The 26,502-nt window shown below is 52.9% G+C and overlaps 1 protein-coding gene across 9 annotated transcripts in view; it reads right to left on the bottom strand.

The window, feature by feature from the left end:
- The window catches only part of KATNIP (katanin interacting protein), a 153,885-nt gene that overhangs the window by 49,067 nt on the left and 78,316 nt on the right, over positions 1 to 26,502 (bottom strand). For all 9 annotated transcript variants that reach the window (XM_019754669.3, XM_088801399.1, XM_088801398.1 and 6 more), the window contains 7 exons: positions 25,571 to 25,796; positions 22,167 to 22,298; positions 10,241 to 10,413; positions 9,226 to 9,291; positions 7,599 to 7,705; positions 5,980 to 6,082; positions 3,545 to 3,760 (listed from right to left, as the gene is read on the bottom strand). In XM_019754669.3, coding sequence (XP_019610228.3) covers positions 3,545 to 3,760; positions 5,980 to 6,082; positions 7,599 to 7,705; positions 9,226 to 9,291; positions 10,241 to 10,413; positions 22,167 to 22,298; positions 25,571 to 25,796 — 1,023 coding nt within the window. The remainder of the gene's footprint in view (positions 1 to 3,544; positions 3,761 to 5,979; positions 6,083 to 7,598; positions 7,706 to 9,225; positions 9,292 to 10,240; positions 10,414 to 22,166; positions 22,299 to 25,570; positions 25,797 to 26,502) is intronic.

Here is a 26,502-nt window from a genome sequence, read left to right as displayed (position 1 = left end):
TGCTCTGAAGAAAATGCAAAAGGATGATGGGATAGAGCCTGGGGTGGGGAGGGGAACAGGACACCCCCAGGCTGCAGAGTCGGGGAGTCTGGCTGAGAAAGTGATATTTGGGCTGAGATCTGACTGAGCAGAAGGAAGCCAGCCCTGGGAAAATATGGAGGAAGGACGTACTGGGCAGAGGGGGCCACAAGGGCAGAGCCCAGAGGTGGGAGTGAACTTGGCAGGTCAGTGGAGCAGAAGGAAGCCTGCAGCTGCTGGAGCTGTGTGTGTGTGTGTGGGGGGGGACTGGAGGGGGGGGACGGCAGGGCAGCTAAGGAGCTGCTGGGAGGGAACTGGAGGCCTGAACACAAACAGGCTCCCAGGCCTTGGGGACGCCCCCGATTTTATTTCTAAATGCAATAGGAAATCACTGCAGGGGTTTAAGGTGGGAGAGGGGTGCAAGCTGTTCTTTTTTTAAAGATCACGTTAGATATAGAGCAGATACATGAGTGGATGGGGCAAGAAGAGCAGAAAATGAGGTAGGAGGCCGTTTCATAGAGCCAGTAAGAGGAAACACTGGCTCCAACTTGGGAGATACTAGTTGAAATGGAGAGAAGGGGCCAGATCCAGCTCTGTTTGGGGAGTAGAATCAACAGGATTTGCTGCTGTGCTGGAAGGCTGGGGGGGGGCAACCGAGGAAGAGGCTAAATGGGGGCCTGGGCAGCTGAGCAGACGGCCTCTACCAGGCACGAGAATGTGGGAGGAGGAAGAGAGGTGAGTGGGCAAAGGAGTCAACGTGGGTTTTAGATCTCTGAAGCCTCAGATGTCCGCAGACGTCCCCGAGGAGCTGTTAAGCAGAAGGTGACATTTCAGTCAGGAACGAAGAGGAGCAGGCAGGGCTGGGTGCATACAGTTGGAGTCAAGTTGAAGCAACGGGACTGGGCGAGGCGGGTGAGAGACAGACGAGGGGCACGCCCACATCTTTCGGCTTGCCCCCGACCACCTGCATCCAGCAGCTTCTCCTCTGAACCCAGACCCACTTCCGGGTGCCCTCTGTTCAGCTTGCGGCCGGGCTCCACCTCTCCATGGCAGTGTGGCCTGCGCAAGTCACTCTGCGAGACTTGGTTTTCTCGTTTAGCAAATGTGGAGTGTAATCCAAGGTCTGTTGTGAGGATTAAGCGAGGGGACAGTAAGAGGAAACAGTCTCAGGCCCTGGCTGGCACACTGTGGGTCGTTCAGAAACCCCAGTGCCAACTGGACGGTTCTGAGAGGCAGTGTGTTCCGGTGGCGCTGGGCCTGGCACACAGAACGGTATCAGGGAGAACCCATGCCAGGGCAGCAGGGGGCATCCAGCCTGCCCACAGCCGGACATGGACATCCAGCAGCCCCGGCTGGGACAGCCGCTTCATGTCCCAGCCTCAGAGCCCCAAGTAAGAAAACCCCAAACCCACCAGAACCATGGCCCAAGTCCCCACTGCCACGTATCGCCTGGCAGAGCTGATGAGCCCCTGCCAACCAGAGGAAAAGGGAGAGTAATCATCAGAATGGGTCGCCATCAAATGCAATGATGCTTTTTATAGGCCCTGGAATGCTCTATTCTGTACAGCAGGCTTCCAAAATGCCACTGCTTTGTGCCAAGGGGGTTGGGAGAGGGGGCAAGCGCTAGTCCAAGCCCCAGCAGCACACCCGGCAGCCCACAGGCTCGGAGCAGGAAGCCGACAGGGGACGTGCAAGGCCAGTGCACCCCAGCGGCTGGGACCTACGGGACCTATTTCTCTCAAGGCTCACAATTGCAGAGCTGCTGCTCCCTGGGCGTGCCTCACGCCACCCAGTCCTGCCCTGTGGACGGTGGTGCTTCTCTCCATCAAGCCGCCTTTCTTTCAGTAACAACCCTCAGTTTCTCCAGGGAGAATTCCCTCCCCGCCCAGGTGCCCGGCCTCATAGCGAGGTTGGCCCATCAGCCTTACTCTCCTGGACTGGGCGTCTCCAGCAGAGCGGAAGGACGACAAAGCAACTACGCAACTAATCAACCAACAAAACACTGCCGTCCCCCCAACAAAGACTACGAAACCCTCAGTGCACACGCATCCCAGAATGCTGCCTGGAACCCCACCACGACCATGGGCCTGTCCGCTTCTGGCCTGGGGGACAGCGAGTACACCACTTACTCAAAAGACGTGCAATAAAGAGTTCTTTAAAAATTGTGCTAAAGCGAGCCAGACTCAGCTTCTGCTGCTGGCAAGGAAGGATCATAATGGATTATGCACAGCCTTCCCTCCCATAAGACAGAAAAACGGACTCAGAGAAGGCAGATGAGCCACAAAAGGCTAGAGAGTCAAGCCCAGAACCCGGGACTCCAGAACCGGGGCTTTCACAGCCTCCTTTCTTGTTTCCTTTTCTTTAAAATGGGAATGGTAATACCTACTTCTTAGTGGCATCAGCGCCACGAATACCAGTAACAGTGAGAACAGTAATAACCGGTGTTTGGGAGCCCCGGGAAGAGCCAGGCAGGGAGCTAGGCTCTGCATAGCACCGGGAGCCTCACGACATCGCGGCAAGTACTGTTATCATCCCATTTGACAGACGAGGGAAGTAACATCGAGGCAGGTGAGTCGCCTGTGGTCATGAAGCTGGAAGCGGCCAGCTCTGAACCAGGCCCCTCTGCTCCTCGAGCCTGTGAGCTGGTAGGTGTAAGTCAGATTGTACGTCCGAGCCTGGCACAGGCCAGGGCTGCACATGTAGTAACTGCTTCCATTTGCAGTGCTTTTTTACATGTCCGTGGAAGGACATTTAGACAGATAATACGTGTCCATGGCAGGAAATGTAACGGGTGCAAACGAGCACCCCAGGGAAAGCCTTTCTATCGCCAACCCCGCCCTGTCCTCCTAGTTTCATGGCCCAGAGGTAACGTCTGTTCCCAGGCTCTTGCCCCACCCCCGGGGGTGACTATGAATGACGCTGGGACACAGCACAGAGACGATGGCACTGCCAAGCAGCATGTCTCCACCTACAGGGGCAAGAAGAGAGAATGCCAGTGCTTTTTAAAAAGAAAACTGTTAGATATTGAAAGGAAAGGAATGCTCCATGCTTGCTGGGTGCGGACCCCATGTCCCTGGGGAAGCAGGAGCCTGAGGGGGGTGTGCACTTGGCCCCCCACCTGCCAGCTGCGTGACCTTGGCCAAACCAGAGCCCTTCTCCAAGCCTTACTTTCCTCACCTATAAAACGGGGGCGCTGACCTCAGTGACCCCGGAGGTCTTATGTCTGGTGGCGACTCTGCAACGCAACGTGCCAGGTGGATAAAAGGGGGTGACCTGGCCCCTCCTTGTCCTCTCCCAAGAAGAAGCCAGACAGCAGGAAGCTGGGAAAGAGCTCCTGGGCACAGCTGGGAGGCTTCTCGCTTCCTCTTTGCCTCAGGGTCCTCCCCACTTTACCCCGAGGAGACACTGGAAGATGACACTCTTCCTCCCCTCCCCGCACTCACACCCTCATCATGGGCTCCTCATGGGCCGAGAAAATGCATCAGAAAACAAGGCCAAGATTCACAGTGGGGCTGCGTCCACTTACAGGTAAGTTCCGGCTGACCAGGTGGCCCAGGTCCCCGGGCGTGTCCGTGCCCCGGACATCCACATCACGGGGCGACACGCACAGCTTGGTGTTGTTCAGGTCGAAGAACTCGACTTCTGCGAGCCCCACCCACGACGCGTTCCCCCAGTTGGACAGAACTTCCATCCTCACGCAGATGGCATCTTGCGCCTCTTCTGCTCTCAGTCTCAACTTGTCCTTAGAGAAGAGGAAAATCATGCCAACACATTAACACATCACAGGCTGAACTCGGCTCTACCTCTAAAGAGAAAGTTATTTAACCTCTCGGTGCCTCAGTTTCTCCATCTGTACAATGGGCATAAGAATAGCATCCACTACATATGGTTATTAGGAAGATTCAATGAGCTTCTATTTGTAAAGCTCTTAAAACACAGCGACTGTGTACCTTGGCGCTTAGTATTTCCTGTAAGTTTGCAAATAACCAAAAGTGTGTAGAAGGCATCAGATTCCGCCTGAACATCTTGCCTGCTTCTCCCCCACTACACGGTGCGGACGTCCTATAGGCATGTCAGAGCTGCTGCATTGGGCAGGTGCTATGGGCTGAATTGGGTCCCCTCCAAATTTATACGCTGAAGCCCTAAGCACAGGACCTCTGAATGTGACTGTTTTTGGAGAAAGGGCCTTCGAAGTGGTGATTACATTAAAATGAGGCTGTTAGGGTGGCTCCTGACCCATTCTGACGGATGGCTTTCCAGAAGAGGACACCTGGACACCTGGAGAGACGCCAGAGATGCAGAGAGAAGACCATGTGAGGACACAGTGAGGACAGGACAGCTGACTGCAAGCCACGGCCTCAGGAGAAGCCAAGCTGTCCAGGACCACGAGCTTGGACTTCTGGCCTCCACGAGTGTGAGAAAATACATGTCCGCTGCTTAAGCCGCCATTCGTGGCATTTGATTACGGCAGCCGAGCAGATTCAGACAGCAGATAACACAGGACCTTGGACAAGTCACTTGACATTCCTCAGCCTCGTTGGGGAATGTGAGATGACACCATCTCTCCGCCCATCCTGCCATGGAGACGAAGCGAGATGGGAATGCCTGAGCAGAGCCTGTCACAAGGCCTGGCCCGTGCGTGCTCTGTCCGCATCCATTCCCTCCCGTTTCTCTGCTTCCTTGGATTTACTGCCTGCCTCCTGGGCGGGCAGGCTGTGTGATCTGCGAGGCTGCGTGAATGCCATCCATAAATGGCCACACTGCGGAGTGGCTTCCTGAGGCCCCCGGGCCCGGCTGCGGTGCTGGCTGCCACGGATCAGTGACTGGTAAAATGGCGCCCTCCCTGTGTGCACATGCCCTCTGTTAATTAGCACTGGTGACCTGCAATGGTGCTGGGAGCGGGCAGCTGAGCAAATGAACAGCAACGGCTCCCTACTTATTTTTTTAATTAATAGCCAGCGAGATGTGTTCTGGCTCTCAGCATGTGTTTGGAAGAGTCTTGACTGCCACACGATGGGGCTAGGGACAGGGAGGGACGGAGGGAGGGAGGGAGGGAGGGAGGGAGGGAGGGAGGGAAGGAGAGAGGGAGGTCACTCACAGCCCCTGGAAGGAACACAGGGCCTACTTTTATTAGCTTGGCCCCGCAGACCCCACAGCTTCCTCCCCCTGTTCTGTGTGGGGCTGAAGGTGGGACCTGGCTCAGCCCTCCGCTGCTCTGGGCCTGAGTCCCAGGCTCAGAGGACAGTGACAAACCTAAACTGGCCTGGCTCAAGCAGGTGAGCGATGCCGGAGGCAGGAGGAAGCAGCACAGTGCACGGCAGCTCCAGGCAGCCGGGAAAGGGCCAGATGGCGGCGGCTGCCTCGCAGAGGGGATGCTGGCCCGCATGCCCAGTGCCATCTAAAACTGGCAGATCCCTGCAGCGCGGTTTCTAAATGAAGACGCTGAAGGGCCTATGAACGGATGAAGTGTCACAACTTGTCAGTGTTGCAACTCGATGGCTCCCTCGCTCCTGAGCTGTTTGATTTGGGGCCCTCACAGGGGTCAGAGGCAAACACTGGTCCCTGGCACTCACTACCTCTCTCTCTCCAGGACCACCTGATTTCCCTCAGGGAGTCAGCCCTTCTCTCCTCAGCAATGACAGAGAGGGGGTGGACCCTTGCCCATCCCAGGGAAGAGCCTGACTGGTCCAAGGAGTCGTGTCCTGTCCCCTGGGCCACAGGAGGGAGTGGCACATGATGAGCACGTGACCCAATCTCAGCCCTGTGGGGGTGGGGGGGAGGGGGCGGAACGGCTCTTCTTTCCTGACTGTGGGGGCTGAGGGTATGAGGGCGAGAGTGGGGACCACTCCAGCTCCTGAGGGGTCACAGGGAGAGGGCAGAGCTGGCACTGGGCACGGTGGTGAGGTGCGAGCTCCGAGAGGCCGCTGACACCATGGAAATGCCTGGAAGCCCTGGGCTCACCTGTGGGTCCAGTGCTTGCTCCTCGGTGGGTGACGCAGGCTGGCTGAGATGAGCAGAGTCACTCTCAATGGCCTGGAGGACTTTCAGAAGCTTCTGCTGTTGTCTGAAACGTGACTCCATGTTAGCCAACGGGTAGCAACAGATGGTACATAACGGATGACACTCCCATCCTGGGCACTGCACTTATTTTTCTACCTCAGAGAGATGTGACAATTTCAGACGAAAGTACAGTTGACCCTTGAACAACACGGGGGATTAGGGGCACCGACCACCCTGTGCCATCAAAAATCTGCGTCTAGCATTTAACTCCCCCCAAATTTCACGACGTCCCTCGGTACCCGTGGGGGGCTGGCTCCAGGATGGCCTGCAGACCACGGATGGTCAAGTTCCTTCTGTAAGACGGTCGGCCCTCCTCATCCGGGACTCCCAACCCAGAGCCAAAATACTGTCTCCCGTTTGTGGTTGGTTGAATCTGTGATGCAAAACCAGGGGATACAAAGGGCCGACTGTATAAGTATTGAACAAAACCCCCATGTAAGTGGACCTACGCCATTCAAACCCATGTTCTTTAAGGGTCAACGATACTCACCGCGCGTACAGTTCAAAGCTGCACATGGGAGGTCTCTCTCCCTTTATAAATAACTGGAAAACGAGCAATGACATCAGAGCCAAGTAAAAGAAACTGCTTGGGGCTAGATGGCTAGTGGACCTCCGTAAGCTGACAGAACAGGGGATGACAAAGTATAGCCGGCAGGTCAAAGGCAGCCTGTGGCCTGTTTTTGTGTGGCCTGCAAGCTAAGAACGGTTTTTATGGCTTTCTTTTTAAAGGATTGTTAAAACAAACAAATAAAACATGAAAAGCCTAAAGTATTTGCTACCTGGCCCTTTGCTGAAAAAGCCTGCTGGCCCCTTGTCCAGAGGCCGCTCTACACCTCTTGTTTCTGAGGACAGGGGCATTCCAAACCCAGCAGAGTGTCGTCTGCAAATGCACCCCACGTGCTGTTTGAGGCTGTGCACCCCTGGTGCCCCTCAGCCAGGCACGGGCACGGCAGCCTGGAAACGTGGCTGTGAGCCCGTCCATGCTCGTAAGTATAGGCTTGACCTGGCCCAGCTTTCTGAAGACCAATTTTGCCTGAAGACTAGAGGAAAGCCTTTATTTTGGTAATAAACCTTGACAGTTCCGATAACTGACACTACATGTTAATGGAACAGAATACTGCCTTGGACCAAATTTTAATGGAGAAAAGAAGGTTCAAAGGATGCTGCTTCGGGCCACTGTCATCCTCTCCCCCCACCACCACCGGGTCCATCTGGGAGCAAGTTCACTACCGTCTGCTGTGTGGGGGGTACTTCAGTGGAACCCTTTGGGGAGATTGGAGTTTTATACAGGTTGGACTGAACTGAACAGGCAAAGAGACATTTGCCTGAAAGAAATCAAGTCAGTTTTGCGCTTTAGGGCTGGAGGGAGGTGAGGGAGGATTGAGTCTCCCTACAGGAGCAGTTTTAAATGGCCTGGAGCAACATAGGAAACGCACAGCAAAAAACCTCAGTTAACAGATCCTCACGGCTGCATTGCTACGCGTTTCTTGGCTTTGTTTTGAAGTCGTCTGAATAAGTACCTGCTCCCCAAAAGGCCGATTCTGTCAATGGCTTCACTGACGGCGCGGGCTCCCCCTGCTGCCCTGGAGGGCTCCGGTGCACTGGTCGCCACGGTGATGGGCAGACGCTGAGGACAGAAAAGCTTATTCAACAGATGTCCCAAGCAATACTCACAAACACAGCAGAGCCACAGTCAAAGGGACACACTTATTAGGCCATCAGTCCCTGTTGCAAGAAGCAGGGGACAGGAATGAGAGGGACGGTGTCTACCTGGGGCTGATGAGATTATTCTAGAATTCCCTCACATGAGCTTTTTTATGATCCGGGAGGTCCCAGGAAATGATCTGCTTCAATGAGCCATTGAAAAATTTCTCTCATCAACCCCTTTCCCCATCTCAATTCAACCCCTGTTCTGTTTGCTACAAAGGAACGGGTCTCCCCGGAGAATTCCAGTAAAATCATTAGGCCCTTCTGCCTTTTCCCCGTTTTTTTTCATAGATCATCTAAACTAGAAATGTGCTCTGCAAATGATTTTCATCATTGGAAACTCTGTGGTCAGGGGTCAGGTCATCCAGAAGTCCTAGCCCGCGAGCTGGGCAGTGCTGTAGACCCATCAGAAATATTGGCAACAGTTTTAGATCACCAGGCAATAACGGAACAAGTGGTGGGGACACCAAAAGAAAACCACTGCAGTGCTCTGGGGTGCTGCCCTGACACCCTTCTCTCCCACATGGGTGCCCTGGGGTGCTGCCCTGACCACCCTTCTCTCCCACGTGGGTGCCCTGGGGTGCTGCCCTGACCACCCTTCTCTCCCACGTGGGTTCCCAGGGGTGCTGCCCTGACCACCCTTGCACTGCAGTGCCCGGGGGTGCTGCCCTGACCACCCTTCCACTGCAGTGCCCTGGGGTGCTGCCCTGACCACCCTTCTCGCCCACGTGGGCGCTCTCTCCTCTCCGAACCTCTTCCTTCCTCACCATGAATCAGCCTTCTTCTTGCCCCTGGATGGAGCCATCCCATTCCCACGTCAAAGATTTCCCTCTGTTCCTTCCCTCTGCTCCTTCCACCCAGAACACTGCTTCCTGTTGCTGGCTGGCTGCTGCTTAACAGACAGGGTTCCACTTAAACGGGACCTGCTCCAAGAGGCTTCCCCAGACCACCGTATGGCGGAGGGAGCTTTTCTGTCACATCTCTCTGAAGTCACCTGTGTATTTATGGCTTTATGTGCTTGTTGTCGGCAAGCTCCAGGAGGCCAGAGGATAATCTGAGCTGCATGCTGAGCACACAACAAAGACCGTGCACAACCAACCAGACAGGCCTGGACATTTTCTTCATTCACGTGCGTATTGGCTGCGGCCGTCTTGGCTGAGACAGAGCTAACTGACCTAGGCAGATACAGCTATAATTTATTGATTCAAAATACTAGATCTGTTTTCTGTGTTGTCTTGTCAGGAAGTAGTAACGTAACAAGGAATTGGAGTCAGAAGGCATGGCTGAGTCACCTTGGGTAAGCCACTCCAGCCAGGTCTTCCCATCTGTGAAATGGGTATATGACACCACTCAGGGAGCCCAGTGAGGGCCTCCTGGGACTGGAGACCGTCAGGTGCTACGGGCATGGGGCTTTGTTGTTCTCCTCAGGTCTTCACTGACCTCAGGGCTCTCTTCTTTCTCCTTTGGCAGACTGGTCCACGATTGGGCCGGCGGTCCCTCCGTGTCCTGGAGTGATGTAATCACATGATCTGAGGTCAGAACAAAGCCATCCACTGCATCCGCCTCACATCCACAGGGACTGTCTCAAGGTCTCCTAGACACAAATGTCCGAGCTCCGAGAAAACAGACAGCAGGTGCTGCTGGATGGACGTCCCAAGGAGCTGGCCACTGTAGGTCCTGGGGAAACTGGTGGTGTGGGCAGGGCCTTTCCAAAGACGTGACCTGTGGAAGCCTCCTTGCTTCTCTGGGTGCCTTCAGGGCACATCGGCAACACAGGGTGATGAAACCAGCCCTGCCTGTTTCAGGGTGGCTGTGAGTATCAAGTGGGACACACTACGACAGAGGGTTCTAGCCGGCGACCCAGGGACCATGCTTCTGAGAAAGGATGTGTACCCTCAGGAACGGTGAGGCCTCCGGCTCCCCAGGGGGCCCTGCCCCACGCACTATTTCTCCTCCTGTTTGTGGCTCAGTGCCCAAGGCAGCGGGCACAAACTCAGACACCTGTCAGGCCAGGGAGGCTTCCCGAACAGGTACGGCGGGCCAGGGCAGGACTGCAGGGAGTGTGAGGACGCACAGACCTGCTGGGCTTCGGCTCTGAGGAAGGAGACCTTTCCAGAGAAGCCAGGGCGTGTCGTTTACTCCATTCTTTCTCTGACCCCCCGTTTGTAATTTTAGTCTAAAGCATGAGGGTTTGCGGGGAAATCAGTAAGGACTGGACTAGCCTCCGACTCGGGCTTTCTGCAGTAAACAAAACATGGGGAGAAAGTGGAGGGAAAGGGGGCTTTGGCAGGTCCCTGAGCACCTGTGCATCGAGCAGAGGACACGCAGAGCAGCGTGAGCTCACGGACACCTTCGTCCCTCTGCCCACCACGTGGCCTGGGCACCCGCTGCTCCGACACCACTAGGCCCCTGGGAGCCGAGTCCTGCTGGGTGCCCTCCCCCAGCCTGAATGTACCTGTAGCGGGCTGGCAGGGGGCTCGGCCCTTCTGCTCAGGAGGGCCCTCTGCAGGGCTTCGTTCTCCACCTGGATGGCTCTGAGCACAGCGGAGGCATCTTCCTCTCGGTCCTCAGCCTCCAGCACGGGTTTGCGGGTTGCGGACAGGGGTCTCTCTCGTCGGCTTCCAGGTCCTGGGGGCAGAAAACAGGAGGTCCCCCTTTAGAGAAGCGCAGCTCCAAAACTGTTAGACTCGCGTGGAGGAACCATCTGTACCACTGGCCTGTAGTCTCCCCAAATGTCAAGGTCAGGAGAAACAAAGAAAGCCTGGAGAGCTGTTCCAGATGAAAGGAGACTGGCAGACAGGGCAACGGAATGCAGCGGTGATCGTGGGACTGGAGCCAGGGTGGGACGACACTGCTGTAAAGAACATTATTGCAGCAAGTGGAGAAATCTGAGCATGGTCTGCAGCTTAGGTAATAGTATTGGGTTTTTCTTCTTTCTAATTTTATTTTTTTTAAAGGTTTTTAATAAAATATAGCTAACATACAATGTTATATTAGTTTCACGGGTACCCCAGAGTTATTCAACATTTACATACCCAAAGAAGTGGTCACCATAAGCCCAGCACCATCTGACACCGTCCCCGCTGTCACAGTATTACTGACTATATTCCCCAGGCTGTTCATTACATCCCCGTGACTTACTGTTTTATACCTGGAGATTTGGGCCTCTTATGCCCCTTCACCTTCCCCCACCTTTTAATTTTTCAATTACAGTTGACATTCAGTATTATTTTATATTAATGTCAGGTGTACAGCATAGTGGTTAGATATTTATATTTATATAATTTAAGAAGTGATCCCCCTGACTGGTCTAGTACCCACCTGGCACTATACATAGTTATTACCATATTATTGACTGTATTCCCTGTGCTTTACATCCCCATGACTACTGTGTAACAACCAATTTGTACCTTTTAATCCCTTCCCTTTTTTCACCCACCCTCTCAAACCCCCTCCCATCTGGCAACCACCAAAATGTTCTCTGTCTCTGTGAGTTTGTTCCTGTTTTGTTTGTTTTGTTCTTTAGATTCCACCTATAAGTGAAATCACATTGCATCTGTCTTTCTCTGTCTGACACACTCCACTCAGCATAGTACCCTCCAGCTCCATCCAGGCCGCCGCAGATGGCTGGATTAATGCTAAATCTCCTGAATTCCATAACGTAAGTGCGCTGTGGCGATGTGAAATGAATGGCCTTGTTCTGGGGAGACAGTCGCCCTCCGCAGACACGGGTTCAGACGTGTGCCCTGTACCCATAGTACGGTGGCGGCGTCTGTACGGGACATACACAGACCTCTTTCTTGTCAAGATTCCCTAAGCAACACAGAATACCCACTGTTTTCTCACACAGCAGTTACACTGTACTAGCTGTGCTACGTCATCTAGACATGATTGCAAGTGTATGGGAAGGTGTGCGGAGGTTATACGCAAATATTACGCCGTTTCATACAAGCGACTTGAGCACCCATGGATTCTAACATCCACGGGGGTCCTGGAACCGATCCCCCAGGGATACAGAGGGGTGACTGCCCCTACCGCAGCGTTCAAGGGCAAAGGGAAACGATGTCTGCAACTTAATCTCAAATGATTTAAAAATACACACACACACACACACACACACACACACACACACAGCAAGTATGAAGCAATTGGGGCAAAATGTTACCAGTTGGGTGAAGGGCTTATGGAGGTGTCATTTGTACTATCCTTGCAACTTTCCTTCAAGTGTCAAATTATATCAAAATAAAAAGTTATTGAAAAGTAACCCTCTAACAAAGTGACCCTCTAACAAAGTACAAGGTATATAATATCATGGAGAATGATGGGTATTTTGAAATATGTTTTGCTTTAATTTGTTTTTGCACGAGTACCAAGAATTATAAAGAAATTACTCCACAATTGAAGAACCAAAAATAATGCAAAAGCAGTCAATTCTGGCAGTTCCCATAGTGGAAAATTTGTTTTATAAAGTATAAGGTGATATGCAGAAGCACCCAGTAAAACTAGTTGAGGGGCGGCCGGATGGCTCAGTTGGTTAGACTCTCAGCAACAAGGTTGCCGGTTCAATTCCCGCATGGGATGGTGGGCTGCGCCCCCTGCAACTAAAAACTGAAACCGGCAACTGGACTTGGGGCTGAGCTGCGCCCTCCACAACTAGATTGAAGGTCAATGACTGGGAGGTGATGGGCCCCGGAGAAACACACTGTTCCCCAATATTCCCCCAATAAAATTTACATTAAAATAAAGACTGGTTGAATATGATAAATTATGGTTTATCCACCAAATGGACTACTATGACTATGTAGCTGTAAAAAAGAAAAGCATACTAAAATATCTAAGATAAGATGACACGATGACTTGAATTTGCTTCACAATCACGTGGGGAGTGGGCGAGGGTGCAGAGGAAATGGCGTTGGCCATCCGTTGACCATGGCCAAGGCCAGGTGATGGACACATGGGGCTCAGGGCCACGTGCTGTCAGTTAATCGTGTTTGGATGCGACATTAAACAAAATCTCCACTTCCAAATAGAAGTGCTCCACGTTTCCACTGGGATGTCGAAAGAGGCTTTTACCTCCTGAATTTCATCCCCTTGGCACACACTTATGGAGTGCCACTCTGCCAGGCTCTGTTCTTGGCATGGGGAGATAGCAATGACCAGACAGATCAAGACCCCCACTCGTGGGGAGAGAGACAATAGCAGAGGCCCGTGGTGTGTCCCTGGGGCAGCAAGGTGCCTGGGGCTGGAGCAGAGGGAGCCGGGGAGAGGGGCAGAGGAGGCCGGGGAGAAGGTAGGGAGGCCCGGGTCACAAAGGGCCTGAGAGGACACGGCAAGGCCATCATCTGAGTGAAATGCGGATTCGGAGCAGGGGACGGTTTGTCTGACTCGGGTGCTCAGTGGAGAACAGACTGAAGGGAGGTGAGGGTGACGGCAGGGACAGGGTAGTGGCGACCGCAGGTGTCCAGGTGAGAGGTGAGTGAAGGACGCACAGACTGTGGCCAGACCCACGGAACACAGAGGCAGCAGGGTTTCTGGGCCGCGTAGACGCGGCTGGGAGAGAAAGAGAGGAACTTAACGATGACTCCAGTTTGGGCCTGAGGAAGCGGACGGTGAGGTCGCTTTCAACTGAGCTGGGAAGGCTGTGGCGGGAGCAGTGCAGACGGGCAGGGGCTCAGGTTTGGCAGGTTGGGTGCAAGGTGTGATTCTGGCATCAAAGTGGAGCTGTCGCATTGGCACGTACACACACACACACATCTGCAGTCCGGGAGGTCAGGGCTAGAGATACGAATTCATAACGGGCAACTGGATTGCGTCATTTAGCAATAAAACCGAGACTGGCATTAATGCTGACGGCTCACCAAAGAACTGGGAATATACAGGTGCGAGCTCCGGCGTGAGGGTTGACGACCACAGCACCCTCCCATCCTCATGGCCTCGTCAACCCCACTGCTGGTGATTCAGAGATTCCTGCCGCAGTGCTCACCCCTCTGCTACGTCTATTATATTTAGAATGTTGTGTCTGAATGCGAGTTCAAACAACCTCAAGAGTGACACTGGCAGGAGAGGGCAGGAAACACAGCAGCTCCGCTGGGCCGGCTTCCAGGTCGGCCCGGCACTGGGTGATGGGGGACTAAGAGGAAAAGCTAAGCTACAATGAGGGGATGCCAGTTTCCCCCAGGCACCCAGGGGCTGGGCGCAGGCACTCCGAGTGAGTGAGACCGGACGTGGGGGCCGGGCCCCAGTGGGGAAGCAGTTGATGCCCAGCTCGGCCAACGCCTGCGGGACAGAGCTCTGTTCCTGGGGTGGCCATTTGGTTTTTCCAGGAAAAGCTTGGATATGAAATTTATGCACAATTCCTTGCATTTTATTTATTCGTAACATATTCCGATTTTTAAGAAACACAAAGTCCGACAGAATTCAAGGGCTGGTCTAATACAGCCCACGCGGCTTCCCCAGGGCGGCCAAGGGCGAAGGAGCCCGCGCGCTTAGGGCTGGCTGGCCCGGGCAGTGCACAGCAATGGGCCCTTTCCCGACTTTGACAGACTCTTGTCATTGTCCCACTGCTGCTCCTGGGGACAGAAAAGTGCTGAGCTGCTGACAAAGTGACCCGGGGACTCTGCTCATTGCAGTCAAGGCTGTTAGCCTTCCTTGTTTGTCCTTTTTATTAAGCACCTGGCCGGCTCTGCAGCTGGGGGAGGAGACGGTAAAGCAAACACTGGGCAGAGAAGGTGCTGGAAGCAGCTCGGCTGAACGAGCTGAGGGAGGTGGGGATTCTTATTATGACAGAAACGCGGTGGGGAAATGGGTGCTGAGGGTGCTCCTCACTCTGCAAAAAGGGACCAGGTCCCTGGAGGAGCCCGGAGGAGAGGAGAAAGGAGCGAAGGGAAGCTAACGGACGTGGCCTTGAGCAGCACTGCAGCTGGGACTGAAAAACCCTGAAGTGCACCCATGCTCGTCCCACGGGAGCTGCAGCAGAAATGGTTCCCCAAAGGGCACAGGCGTTAATGATAAGGTTCCTGACCCCTCCATGCTGTGCGACAAGACACTGCTCTGGGCTCAGGGGACAGAGGTGGGGACAACAGGCCCCCTGCCCCCATCCCAGTCATGGGGCTGAGACAGACGTCCATTCAGCAGATGGTAATGAGTGCTGGGAGGGCAGACAAGGCGGGGCAGGGGCTATAGAGATGCCAGGAGGGGGGGACCATGTGAGATGCTCACTCAGTCAGCGAAGGTGACACCTGATAGCGACCTCAAGGCTGAGAGCCTCGGGAACATCTGTGTGGGGAGGCTCCTCCAGGCCAGGGAGCAGCAGGTGCCAAGGCTCCGAGGCGGGCAGAGCTTGGCACAGAGGGTGCTGGAATGAGGGCATGAGCAGAAGTGTGGTGGGGAGTGAGGGTGGTTCTCGCGGGCCCCGAAGCCGGGTCAGCCCAAGGCCTCATGCTCCTTCAGGGGGCCGTGCCCATTGTGTTTACTGTTACATCCTGGCACCTGACATGCTGGTTTCTGTCAAAGGAATGGACGGAAAATGATTTCAAGCCCAAACCTAGTCAACCTCGGTATTTGTGCGTCTCACCAAAGCATACTGCTCCCTCCCCCTTTGATGATAAGAATAAAGGCCTCATATCGCGCTTACAGTTAAGCAAAGGCGCAGCTCTGACACGGGGTGGGGCAGACCCAGCATTGCTGGGAAGCTCGGGCGGCGCCTGCCTGTGTCAGCTCCTCCATTTGCTGCACAGAGCACTTTGAAAGTCAGCCTAAAGAACTGCATGGTGACCCTGGCCGTTTCACGGCCACCGCGTGCCCCGGGGGCTGGGGCTGCGGCACAACAGCAGCCTGAGATTACCATCTGTCCTCCACTGACATAACCCAAAGCTCCGCTCACCTCTCCCTGGAAAAAGGACACTGATGGAGGCATTGTCCTCCAGTGGGGTCCAGTTCTGCCTGCACCGACCCTTCTGGCCGGGCGTCTTGCATTTGGGAGGGACTGCTCAGCGGGTGCAGCCTGTGCCCTCAGAGTCATATGATGCTAAGAAGATGCTTTTAAAAATGAAACTGCTCTTTCTCCGAGTGAAGGTCAGCGCTGCAGCCCCACTGCCAGTGCTCTCCCACCCGTAGCTTCCCAGAAACGCCTGTGCCCCGTGCCCGCGTCCTCCTGAATCGCATTCCTGCTGACTGGCCTGTGGGGAAGGCGTGCGAGCCTCACGACACCAACCACCTTTCAACTCTTCCTGAAGCCCTCCTTGCTCATTCAGGTGAGGCACTGCTGCACGGGCCTGAACACCACACCTCATGAGGGTGGATTTATGCTCCTCATAGAGCTAGGGAGCGTGGATTTATTCACCTGATAAATTTGTGCCACCAGCAAAAGCCAAATTCCACCTTTTAATGCGTCCCCCTAGGCTCTTCTCTGGTTAAGAACCATCCCTCTTCTATTAATGCCACTTCCTCTCCGCTTCACCGGGACTTCGTTCTCATAGCTTGCAGAGAAACAAAGAGCGAGCGTGTCATGCAGGAGATTTACCGCGAACGGAACACATGTCACCAGGAAAACAGAAGGATGCGGGGCTGTCGGTCGGCTCACCAGCCAGGTGACTTGTTCCCAGGCGCCAGCTGTGACCAGAAAAGCTCACGTTCAGAGTCTCAGCCAAATTACCCCTTACCACATGCAAGGGGCCTTTGAGGTCACCTGGGAAGCCGCTGAAATGGCAAATATTAAATCCGAGAACAACTGCCTATCAGAGATCGTAAGCCAGCAGCCCACCGGCCAAACCCAGCCTGCGGATGTGTGTTGAGTAACTTCTACGCTTTTTATTAAAAAATTGGAAATAGATGCCAAGCTTTTTTAAAAAGGGAGAAAACTTAGGGTTCCTTGGAACCTCTTGAAATATCATACGATCGGCAACCCTTGAGCAGCATTCCCGCTGACAATCAGGCTGGAGCTGGGCAGCGGCGCCCCGTTTAGCTGCGGCCTGAGTGCCAGTTTCCACAGTGCACCCCCAGCCTCTGGGGTCAGGTGCCTGTCAGCCTGGAAATGATATGATTTCGTGTGACAAAAGGTCCAGAAAAACAGCCGACTTAGTTAGTCCTGCTGCATCTTGAAACGCTCACACTCACCTCTAACCACTCACACTCACCTCTAAACGCTCACACTCACCTCTAAACACTCACACTCACCTCTAAACGCTCACACTCACCTCTAAACGCTCACACTCACCTCTAAACACTCACACTCACCTCTAAACGCTCACACTCACCTCTAAACACTCACACTCACCTCTAAACGCTCACACTCACCTCTAAAATCCAATGGGGAGGTGGGGAGGACGCTGTACTTTGGACAACGGGCTACCCCAGTACTGAATACTCAAGTACTCTGTGCATTTCAAGGTGGCCCAGCTTCACGAGCCATGTGCTTTCCATGACAAATGGCCTCTCAGTCCTTCCACCCCTGGACACGTGCGCTCTGCACTGTGATGGTGCAGCATTTCCCCTCAGGAGGTGGCGTCTATTGCTCTCTCTGGGTGTGGCCTGGTGACATCCTTTGGCCAACAGGCCGTTGGCAATCGTGACCAAGCAGTCTTAAGAAAGCACTTACTCAGGGCCGTGTCCTCTCTCACTGTCCTGAGACCACCACGTGCTGGGTAATGAGACCGTGTGGAGGAGACATGAGTCGTGTCAGCTGAGGTGCCCGGGCCAGCGGGGCTGCCAGACATGGGAGGCCATCGGAGGCCATGTGACCCGGCCGTCCATTAGCTCACGTCAGGACCACCCAGTACACCTGCAGACTCCTGAGCAGTAACAGAAGGCTTACTGCTTTAAGCCTCTGCATTTGGGCATTTGGGGTCGATTGCTGGGAAGCAATAAATAGCTGATACACATGGCTTGTCAAGGCCTGTGTGCTTCTCATCTCGAAAGCTTCTCCTGGGGCTTCTCCACAGGCAGGTTGTGTCCATGACTCTTAATATTCACCCGTCTGCTGTTGCTGTCTCTTCCTCAGCCCAGGAATGCGCCTGATTTCCAAGGCAGGCAATCAGGGCTCCCCCACACCCCGCCGATTTCTACTCTTTCCTCCTGGAGAGCACAATCCTTTGCTCCATTCCCTGCCTCTGAAGAATCTGTAGTGAAATGTCATGTGTAGTTGATTCTCAGATGAAATGAACAGCAGTTGCTTTCATCTTTCCAGCAACAGTGACCTTCACAGCACCTGGGTTTTCCTTCGGGAAACCACCCCTTCCCTACTCTTCTCAGCCCACGTGGGGTGGGTGGTTCTGACCCCACTCCCGGCCTAGCCTGGCCATGGCGAGAACTGCCTCTCCCTGCCCACGGAGACAGAAGACTGCAGGTCAGCTCGGGGACCTGGTTTTGGACTCTGCTGGAACTATTAGGAAAGGAGCAGTCCCTTTCCCCTGGGGCTGCTCAGCCAGTAAAAGGAAGCCCGGAGCCACGGGAGGCCACCTCGGGGCCATGTCTGAGACAAGAGGTGGTTCCCAAAGTTGCTCCCTGGTCCAGTACCGTCAGTATCACCTGAGAACTTGGTAGGAATTAAAATGCTTAGGCTCCACCCTGGAGGCACTGAATTAGAAATCAAGGCTGGGGCCAAATAATCTGAGTTTTAATTTGCTTTGCAAATAATTTTCATGCACGTTCAAGTGTGAGACCCACTGGACTAGAGGAAGGTAGAGCTGAGTGGTAAAGAAGCAGCTTCCTGGTGTTATCATCTGAGCACCTGGATCCCACCATGCCTGAGGTCGGCTCTGTAGTCCTAGACTTTCCAGGTCCGTGAGCAACACTTTCCTTTGTTGTCTCAGCCAGTTGGGACTTCTGTCACTTGCTGTTAGGAATGAACACTGACTAATCTGTTAGTAGACTCTGGACTTTGACAGAATGGCCTTTTGCGGCACGTTTTCCTGACAGAAATGCTAACTGCAGGCCTGCCGGGATCTCCTAACTCACTCACACTGAGGGGCATTACTTCATTTCTATGGTTGGCAGCTTGTCTGGGAAAAGTGGTTCAGACATATCTCCTCAGACAACTTGGACAGTAAACTTTCCGCATTAAAGACCAATGCTCTTCCACCCTCAAGAAGACAAAAGGCCTTTAGAAGGGAGGCTGATGGACAGAGACCAGAGTAATACAGCACAGGAGGCCCTTTCATTGGAACCAGGGGCAGTGACAGCGACAGAAAGGAATGAAGCTCTCATGGAGCTGAGAGCCTCATTTAATTGACACAAATTCAATTTTAAGACTCTGGCCAAAGAAAAAGGGACGAGGAGAGAAATACCTCTTTTTGAAAGAGTACAAGCAACAGGTCACACTTCTGACAATGGCAGACTCACTAACCCAGACCAACCCTTCCTTAGAGCACGACTAGAAAACCTAGACCAAATAGTATAAAAATCTGTTTGAAAGAAGAAATCTGTTTGAAGGCGTGGGGAATGAACAGGGCTGGGAAGGGTTACAGGGCCAACGGCAGGCAGGAGGAGGACACCCAGAGAGGTGAACCCAGCACCAGGGAGGCGTTTCCCCTCAAGGTGACGCTGATTCTGAGAAGAGCTGCTGCAAGGCTGGGAAGCTGACAAGAGCTGATGACAGACTTTGGAGCTCGTCTGAGAGTCAGGGTGAACTCCTGGAAAGAGCCAAGAGTGAAGGGTACTGGAAGGTTAACAATGGACGAAAATCCCAAACACTACTGACTGTGTGAAATAATAATGATGATGATGATGTCATCATCGAGGGAAGCTTAAAATCTAGAGACAATTAAAATGCGTGACAACAACAGCATTTGCGTTGGGAGGAGAGCAAATGAAGTGTCAGAGTTGTGAGGCCCTTGCATTGAATGAGAAGCGGTAAACCTGCTAATTTAAAGTAGACTTTAGTAGGTCATGAATGCATCGTTGCGATCTCTGATAATGACTAAAAGAATAATAAAAGAATGCATAATTAACAAGCTAATACAGAGGAAAAAAGAAGAAGACCATAAAGTAACAGTTCAAAAGAGGGCAAGAAGGAGAGAGAGGGAAAAAAGCAGGAGGAACAAATAAAAAGCAAACGATAAGAGTGGATTTAAACTCAAATAGATCAGCAATTACATTAAATATAAATGGGCTAAATGTGCCCATTAAAACACATAGATTGTTAGAGAATTGAAAAAAAAAACACAATTACGTGCTGCTTACAGGAGAAAGTTTGGAAGTGAAAGAATGAAAGAAGAGACACCACGTAAACACTAACCTAAGGAAAGCTGGTAGACTTTAAGGCAGGAAGCAGGACTAGAGTGAAAAAAAGACCATACACGGTGATAAAAGGTTCAATTCACCAGGAAGATAGAAAAAGGCTGATTTCCATATGTCCCCCCCACAAGTACAAGGTAAAACATGTCAGCGGTCCAGATTTTGCCTGAAGAGGGTGAGCTGGGGAAGTCTTAGGTTCCACCCACCTCTAGAGGTGTGAACATTCTAGAGCCTTCTGCCTAATGCCAGTGTTTAAAAACACCTAGTGTCCCTGCCACCCAGACCCTAAACAAAACCAACTGCTTCCCCTGGGGGTCGGCCAGGAAGCTATGACTGTTCCCACCCCGGAGCCGCTGCGACTGTCTGTGCTTACTGAAAGGGATGTGTCTGTACGGCGGCATCTATACAGACGTATACAGGCGGCACGCACTCCTCAGATCAGGGATTTGCAAGAGCAGCTTTGGCCACGTGCACTTTGTGCAACCTTCACAAACGAATCCTCATGGTATGCGTGGGTCCACTATGATTCCTTTCCCGTGTGAGGGGGCTGACAACGCCATGGTTTTCAACTTTCCTTTCTCCAAATGTGGCTTACGTCTCGGAGCCACGTATACTTAACAGATAAAGGCTGTTCTGGAATCCTTATCTCAGAGTCTGCTTCTGGGGGAATCCAAACGCAGACAGTATTTACATAGCTCAGAACACATGCTCAGTAAGTAAGTGGTAGCATTGTTATTTCCTCCTCCTTCTTCCATCCGCCCTCAACTGCTGGGAAACGAGCTCAAAGCCTCAGGCCTCAGGCTCAAAGTGCACTGGTCCCATCTCCGAACTATGCCTGCGGGGGAGGGGCTGATGCCCACCACCAGGCCCCTGGCCTGCACCTGCAGGAAACAGTCCCTCCCGCTTCCTAGTAAACACGAGTAGAACGCTACAGCCACAGAGGACAGAGCCCCTGGCTCAGACCAGTTGCCTATCTAACAAGGCTGGCTGGCGGGGGCTGGATTTTGCCCAGGGCACCCCAGGGTTCCAAATTCTTGGGACGCCAGGATGCCTTGAGCAATATGAGGCTCTTGAGGCCCCAGAAACCAGAAGTAAGTGGCCCCCACAGAGCCACTCCAGCCCCTGGATGTGACCCAGGGTGTCAGGCTGAGGTGATTCGTCTCCAGTCTGTGGTTCACAGACATGGCAGAGGAGTCACTTCCCCAGGTTCCACCTGCTCTGTGCCTCCATTCCCCATCCGTGAAATGGGACAATAGCAGTACCTACCTTAAAGGCTAGTTCTAAGGGTTGTGATTTACTTATAGATATTAGCAAATTACATCTATAATTTACGTACAGGTGATGTAAGGAAGAGCTTACAGTGCTGGCTGGCTCACAGCCAGTACGTTTCAGTATAACCTCTCATTTCACTGGGAGCACAGCAGACTGACTCTTTCCCATAAACTCTTTTGTACCTTTAGAACATAGTATCATTTATACATATGATCCACATAAAGCAAACAAATTAATTGAAAAGTAAAAACAAATATAAACTAAATTTTCAATTATAACCACATATTGGTCCTAGAACAAGAAGGTAGATGTGATGGTCATATGTCCACTGGGGAGCCCAAGGTATTTGGTCAAACATTATTCCGGGTGTTTCTGAGAGGATGTGTTTGGATGAGATTAACGTTTTAATTGTTAGAATAAAGCAGATTGCCCTCCATATGTGGGTGGGCCTCATCCAATCAGTTGAAGGCCCGAATAGAACAAAAAGACTGCCGCTCCCCGAGTACGAGAGAATTCTCCAGCAGGCTGCCTCTGGGCTTCATCTGCAACACTGCTCCTTCCTGGGTGATGGCCTCTGAACTAAAACATGGGCTGGTTCTGTGTCTCCCGCCTGCCCATCTACCCAGCAGACCCGACTTGCCAGCCTCTGTAAACGCTGAGCCAATTCCTTACAGTCTCCCTCTCCCATCCCCCCACCCTATTTGTTCTGTTTCTCTGGAGACCTTGACAAAGAATATATTTGCAAAAGGTCAGCTCAGGCCTCAGCAATGGAGAGGGTACTACAACAAGACCTCTTCTATCACAGCTCCCCCCCACGGCCCCCCGAGAGTGGCCCAGGTCCAGTTCCAGCCTGGCTCGGCAGCCCCCAGAACTCTTACTTGAGCACGGCCTCTCCTGGTCTGGGAACACGGGGCGTTGCTGGGGGTTCGGGTTTGGCTCGGGTTTGCTGGGAATGAAGACCTCAGCCGCGTCCTTCCGCTTAGCAGACAAATTCCTTTCTTTTTTATGACCTGTCGGAAAACAATTATTTTTATGTCAACCACCAAGTGCCAGCAGAGCTGGGGCATTCTGCTCGGGCATCTGTTTATTTGCTCATTCACTTATTCATGCAGCAGCTATTTATTGAGCCCTGCTCCACGTCGGGCGCCATGCTAGCTTGGGGCTAGAGATGTGACTGACACACACAATGGAACAAGCTCGCTGACAGCCATTGTGCGCCAAACACCACATTTTGGCAAATACCTGAAGTAGGCTAGGACACGCACAGGTTTCCACATTTTACATTTCTGAACAGGGACAAGTGTTAAACTCGGTGAGGTGCTGGGTTTCACTGACAGCATGGCACATAGCATACTGGCACCACCAAGGACACTGGTGTCAAAAGAGTACAGTGAAGCACATTTGCAGCCCTTGAGGCGCTCCGAGCCCGCCAAGGAAAAGGACAGCTGACTGGATCAGAGAGCAAGACTGGGACAGAAGGGTCCTGACAACAGGGTCACAGAGGAGCCCGCAGCCTGGAGGATGGCTGGCGGGTCCACAGCAATGAAGAGGGAGGGCCCGTACAGGTAACTAAGAGGTTAGCAGGGGCGCAGAGCGGGGGACATTCCAGACACGGAACAGCATGTGCAAGGGCTGGGCAGCTGGAGGGTGTGTGACCGGTGAGTGGTTAGGGCCCGGGCTGGTGAGGGAAGCCGGGCAGTGACGGGCCCACCTGCCATGCGTTAGAGTCAACGTTTCCCAAAGTGGGGCGCCTGGACCCCTGGGAGGACAGGAGCGGATTCCAGATGCCATGGGGGCAAATGTTTTTGTTAGTAAGCAATTATAGGTCTGAATGTGTATGGACAAAATATGTAACCAGCGTATCAACCTTGATTTCATGAATATGACTGCTTGGAAGCAGCCCAGAATAACGAAGAAAAGAAAGAGGGAGGGAGGGGGGGGGAGGGAGGGAAGGGGGGAGGGAGGGAGAAGGGGAAGGAGGTGAAGAGAGAGGGGAGGGAGGGAGAAAAGAAAGGTGCTGGTTTAAATAACAGCTGAAACATAGTACAGGCACTTTCTGGAGACGGCAGAAACTTGTGAAGAAGGTGTGAAAGAGGCTTAAGTTTAGGGAAAGTGGCTCCAGGGCCTGAGAGCCAGGAAAGGTTTAAGGGCAGGAATAGAAGGACGCACTCAGATCCCCCGGGCAGAAAGGCTGCCCTTTGGGCAGCAAGGAAGGTAGCTAAACAGAAAAAAGCAAGCAAGCAGGGAGAAGGGTCAGTATGTGACTTCCCAGCATAGGAAGGCCGAAAACCCAGGAAGTGCCTGCTGAACTGCCCTGTAATATGCGTTCCAGCAGAGGAAACCCTGGGAGCCCGTGGTGGCCCAAACAAGAGGAAGCCCCAAGTCCTGGGCCCCAGGGGCCTCTTGGGGGCTCAGGATAGATGCTGGAGCCTGTGTGAGGTCTGTCAGACTCGTATGGACCTCCCACTGTCTCCTCAACTCTAGAAGGACGTTTCTCTACAGTTTCTGAACTAACCGCTCCCTGGCTGGCCTGACGGGGCCAAGGGCAGACCTGTGTGTGAGAGAGGACCCGCTCTGTCCAGTGGCACAAGACAAAGAATGGAGAGGGGCAAGTGACCACAAGATTGGCCCCCAGTGCGGAAAACATGCTGACGACAGAAAAAGTGACAGTTGTCGATGTGCCCAGGACCCACTGTCTCCTCTGCTCCCCCAGCCACCCTAGAGGACAGACGGTAGGCAGAATGACAGCGTCACAAAGATAGCCACCTCCTCGTCCCCACGACCTGGGCACGCGTTAGGTACCAAGGCAAGGGGAACGAACCATGCTAATCCATTGGCTGCCCTCAACACAGGGAGATTATCTTGGATTATCCCAAAGTCATCAAAGGGCCCTTAAAAATGGAAGAAGGACAATTTCAGTTTGGGATGAAGAAAAACTTCTGGAGACAGGTAGTGGTGACAGTGGTACAATGTGCGAGCACTTGATAACACCAAACGGTGCTGTTAAAAATAGTGAAAATGGTCAATTCTGTGTTTTATGTACTTTACCACAATAAAACACACACACAGACACACGAGGGTGGCAGAAGAGGAGGTTCGGAGGGCGGTGTGATTACAGAAGAAAGGTCAGGGAGAAGCAGTGCTGCCGAAGATGGAGGAAGGGTCAGGCACCAAGGGACGCAGCAGCCGCCAGAAGCTGGACAGGCCAGGACGCAGGCTCCCCGAGGGCTCCTGAGGGAACACGGTCCTGCTGACTCTGATCTTAGCCCCATGAGACTCACGTCCAACTTCCGACCTGCAGAACTATAACATAATAAGCTTGTGCTGTTTGAAGCCACCACGTCCGTGGTAATTTATTGCAGCAGCAATAGGAAACGAATACGTCCTGTCCCAGAGCAGGGCCGAGGTTCACGTCATGGGTTCAGGGTCACACTGCTGGGAAGTGATGAAAGCAGGATTTGAGCAGGCTTCCCCGGCTTGGCCTTACCCTGAACCACTTTATTGTCTGTCCACAGCCCCCTCTCAACTTTCTAGGGTCTTTTCTGAAAAATTTCTTCCGGTGGCAGCTGTGGTTTCTGGCTACTCAGCAGATCTGCCTTCAGATCTGCCTTGCTTTTCCTTTGGAAACGACTACCTGTCAGTCCACGTGGTTTGGGCGGCGGGAACCACACCCACAGTCCTGTTGGCTGGGCCTGGCCAATCAGAGCCACGGTGACTAGTTCAGAGGTGGGACCCTGTGTGGGTTCCACAGCCAGGCCTGGGACTTCTGTTGGGACTGTTAGGGAGCGAAATCTAGTTTCTGGATGGAGCTGCAAAGCCAAGGTCTCAATTCTGGGCCTGTGTGTGGAGCGCCTACCTGAGAGTGGTACCAGGACAAGACAAAGGAAGGCAGAAATAAGAGGAAGGGAAGGGAAGGGAAGAGAAGGGCAAGAGAGGGGAGGGCAGGGGAGGGAGGGAAACGAGTCCTGCTAAGCCCTGGACTCAATACTCCAAGCCAACACACAGTCCCTTTTTCTCAAGCCCCTTGGCATGCAGAGGCTGCCACACATGCTACAGTGCACAAGCCTCTTTGACAGTCATTTACCATCCGGAATTGCCGTGTCACTGGAGGCCTTTGGGAACCTTTGCCTCTTGCTATCACCAGAGATCTGACTGGTACACCTCCCTGGCCTGTGAGACGCTCACCCCAAAGCTGAGGTCAAAATACCACTGGAAACTTAAGTCCTACTGTCGGATTCAGAGACAGCAAAGCCAAAGAAACGCCACGTCAGGCAGAGCTCACTTTTGGAAGCCGGGTTAAATTCCAGCACCACGAGGGTGTCCGGGCCCTGGGAAGGGCACCCTTCTGTCCCCTGGTCCTCAGGAATGTCCCTCTGCATGGAGTCATGTCTGGGATGGTCCTCGGGCTCAGAGAGGACGTCTTCTTCAATCGAGTCATACTCGTCACTGGAACAATCCTTGTGTTTCCTCTGCAGACTTACGCTACGTTCCAGGCTTTTTCTCAGCTCCTGCGAATCATCGAAAAGAGTGAAAAAAAAGGAAATCTGTTACTTGGAGAAACACTCATTTGAAAATAGATCATTAGAACCAAAGAACTATTCCTGCCAAACTAACATTTCCCAAAAAATCGCCCAAAGCCATGTACTGTCATCACTTTGACAATGAGAAAACAAAGGGCAGGGACGAATGAGCGACTCTCCGGACAGAGTAATATTTATAGTATTAAATGTGGTGGTCACATGCCTGGGATGTGAGAGAGAGAGAGAGAGAGAGAGAGAGAGAGAGAGAGAGAGAGAGAGTTTTGGTTTGGGGGCTTGTTAGAACAGATTGTGAGGTCCCACCCCTAGAGTTTCTGATGCACTGCGTCCTGAATGGGGCCTGAGAATGTGCATTCCTAACAAGGGGATGCTGATGCTGCTGGTCCAAGGGCCCCACTTGGAAAATGAAACCTCAAAGGCCTCCAAATGATCCTGAAACTCCAGATGGGAAAATGTCTGGCAGAGTAGTGGGGAGCTGTCCTGTATATGGAAGGGTGTTTCGAAGTGCCTAAATGTCAGGACATTTAGCACTTAACTGCTTGACAGTTTTTCATATGTGTTTCGTCTCCCTGAGGTTGTACATTTACAATCTTAAGGCCACGCATTGAGATCTAAGAGGGACCAGAAACTATCACCAAAGCCAGGATATTTTTGAAAAAAGAACACTAGAACATTT

Source organism: Rhinolophus sinicus, chromosome 10, assembly GCF_057876585.1.
Source record: "Rhinolophus sinicus isolate RSI-liver-muscle chromosome 10, RSI-T2T, whole genome shotgun sequence".
In the NCBI taxonomy this organism is placed as follows: Eukaryota; Metazoa; Chordata; class Mammalia; order Chiroptera; family Rhinolophidae; genus Rhinolophus; species Rhinolophus sinicus.
This window is presented reverse-complemented; position numbering and strand designations above follow the sequence as displayed.